This window comes from Dendroctonus ponderosae, unplaced genomic scaffold (assembly GCF_020466585.1).
Source record: "Dendroctonus ponderosae isolate FM_Combo_2020 unplaced genomic scaffold, Dpon_F_20191213v2 Dpon_F_20191213_1, whole genome shotgun sequence".
Lineage (NCBI taxonomy): Eukaryota > Metazoa > Arthropoda > Insecta > Coleoptera > Curculionidae > Dendroctonus > Dendroctonus ponderosae.
In genome coordinates, this window is record NW_026017110.1 from 41,295,549 (window position 1) to 41,297,417 (window position 1,869).

Here is a 1,869-nt window from a genome sequence, read left to right on the forward strand (position 1 = left end):
GCGATGGCCGCCGTTCGGCTCAAAAACAAGGTTCGGCTGCCCTCAGAGATAAACAAATTTCATCTTTTTGACGCTGGCGGTCGTAGCATTGTGCCGTTGTCCAATACAAATCTGTCGTGGGTAGCAAGTGCCACAAATTCGCGCCTAAACAAAAAGGAGAGTTTTTCTGTTATTCGCAAAAAAAACAAAGGCGTCCTTTGTTCCATCTTGATTTTCTTGTTAGTTAGTCTAGACTAGTTTATTATTTATTATATAGTTATAAATGATTTCCCTGTTTGATACCCTTCTAACGGTCCTTACGCAAGTTTTTGTTGCCGTACGTACAAAACGTAACGCCAACGGTAGCGCCTAATCCAACTCCTTACTTAACCTTAAACCTTAAGTTTATAAATCCGGCTTAAAGTTTAAATCGAAAAAATTAAAACCCTTATGGTCTCCTGCTACGAGTTAACAAAAATTCTTTAGGCAAAAGCATCGATTAAGTTCTCAGCTCCAGACTAGGTTAGATCGGCGCTTAAAACAGATGCAAAAAATAAAAAATTGGCTTATTGAAATTTGTTCACTTTCGGTGAGCGACGACGCTTCTGTTGAAAAATCGTCGTCTAATGTCGATTCAATTAGCGAAAATTCTGTAGCTGAAGCGGCCGTTAATATGGATGATGCCGAACCAACCGAAAACACAAGCAAAGACGCACCGGAAGAAAACTCAAAACTAGCGGTGTTGTCCAATCAGGAATCTGTAGTGGAAAAGGATTATGATGAGCAAACCGCTAGCTCCAGTAACGAAAATATCGAAAGTATCATCAATGATGACAGTATAAATAATCCGGAAACTATCGAAAACAGTAAATCATCCGACTGCAAAGACGACCAGGTAATCTCGAAAGAGGAAGCTCTTCAAGATCGAACTAAGAATGAAAATAAAAGTGAGACAAATGCCGCCGAACCAGTCGAAGTAAAAGAAGTGCAAAGACACAACTTAGATGAAACACCGAAAACGGATTCTGAAACAGAAACGGGTTCTAGTATCGGTTCTAATACGGTTAGTATCGATGAACTTGATCGACACTCAGCTGCGGACAAAGCAACAGCACAATCCCCGAAAGCACAAAATGAAACCGCAGAAAAGGAAAAAGCTGAGACTACAACAGAAGATGTGGCTAAGTCAGCCAAGACCGTTAATAAGGATAATCAAGATTCGACCAAAAATGTTGAAGAATCTCGAAGCAATACAACATTATCACAAGATAAAAATGTTGATGACGAAGATCGAGGGGTAGAAGGAAATGATCGGATTATAGCTAAAGCATCGGAAGCGAATAAGGGCAATGAGACAGAATCAAACAATTCGAATGAAGTAGTTGACATAGATGTCACTAATGAGTCTAAATTAGTGGATGCCGTCGATTTAACTTTAGAAGAAGTCGCAATTAATTCAGGCTTAACCAAAAACAGCAGCCAGAAGTCGCCTTCAAAAGGAAAATCCATTTTAAAGGGGACATTGGAAAAGCAAGGTGAACTATTACTTTATTATATATGTTTACCTGTGAAACTAATATTAATTGCGCCTTTAGCGACTACAGAAGGCAGTGAGCATGATATGGAAATGGATGACGATTTCGACCCATCTCTTTTATGCCCAGATATATCCATGGACGTAGATGAAGCGCCTGTTGACACCAATGAAAGTAATGTGTACAACTCTTAAGAAATGTTGAAATACCTGAAATATTGTTTGTAGATCAATCTTCAACAGAGGGCAATATCAGTCCACTGCCATATGAAGCTATATTCTCAACGCTCGTAGATGAAATTACTGGTGCTGAAGGTAAATACTTAAAGCAGTAAAATATCAGTATTTCTAAATGT

General features: G+C 39.0%; 1 protein-coding gene across 1 annotated transcript; it reads left to right on the forward strand.

Annotated features, from left to right (window-relative positions):
- Positions 1–8: 8 nt before the first annotated feature.
- On the forward strand, positions 9–1,828 carry LOC125505867 (ATP-dependent helicase ULS1-like; the record flags this gene model as incomplete). The annotated part of the gene is given in 3 exon segments (XM_048670656.1): positions 9–1,514; positions 1,575–1,688; positions 1,742–1,828. Coding segments are annotated over 3 exon segments (1,192 nt in total), but the record flags the coding sequence as incomplete, so codon positions are not given.
- Positions 1,829–1,869: the final 41 nt, after the last annotated feature.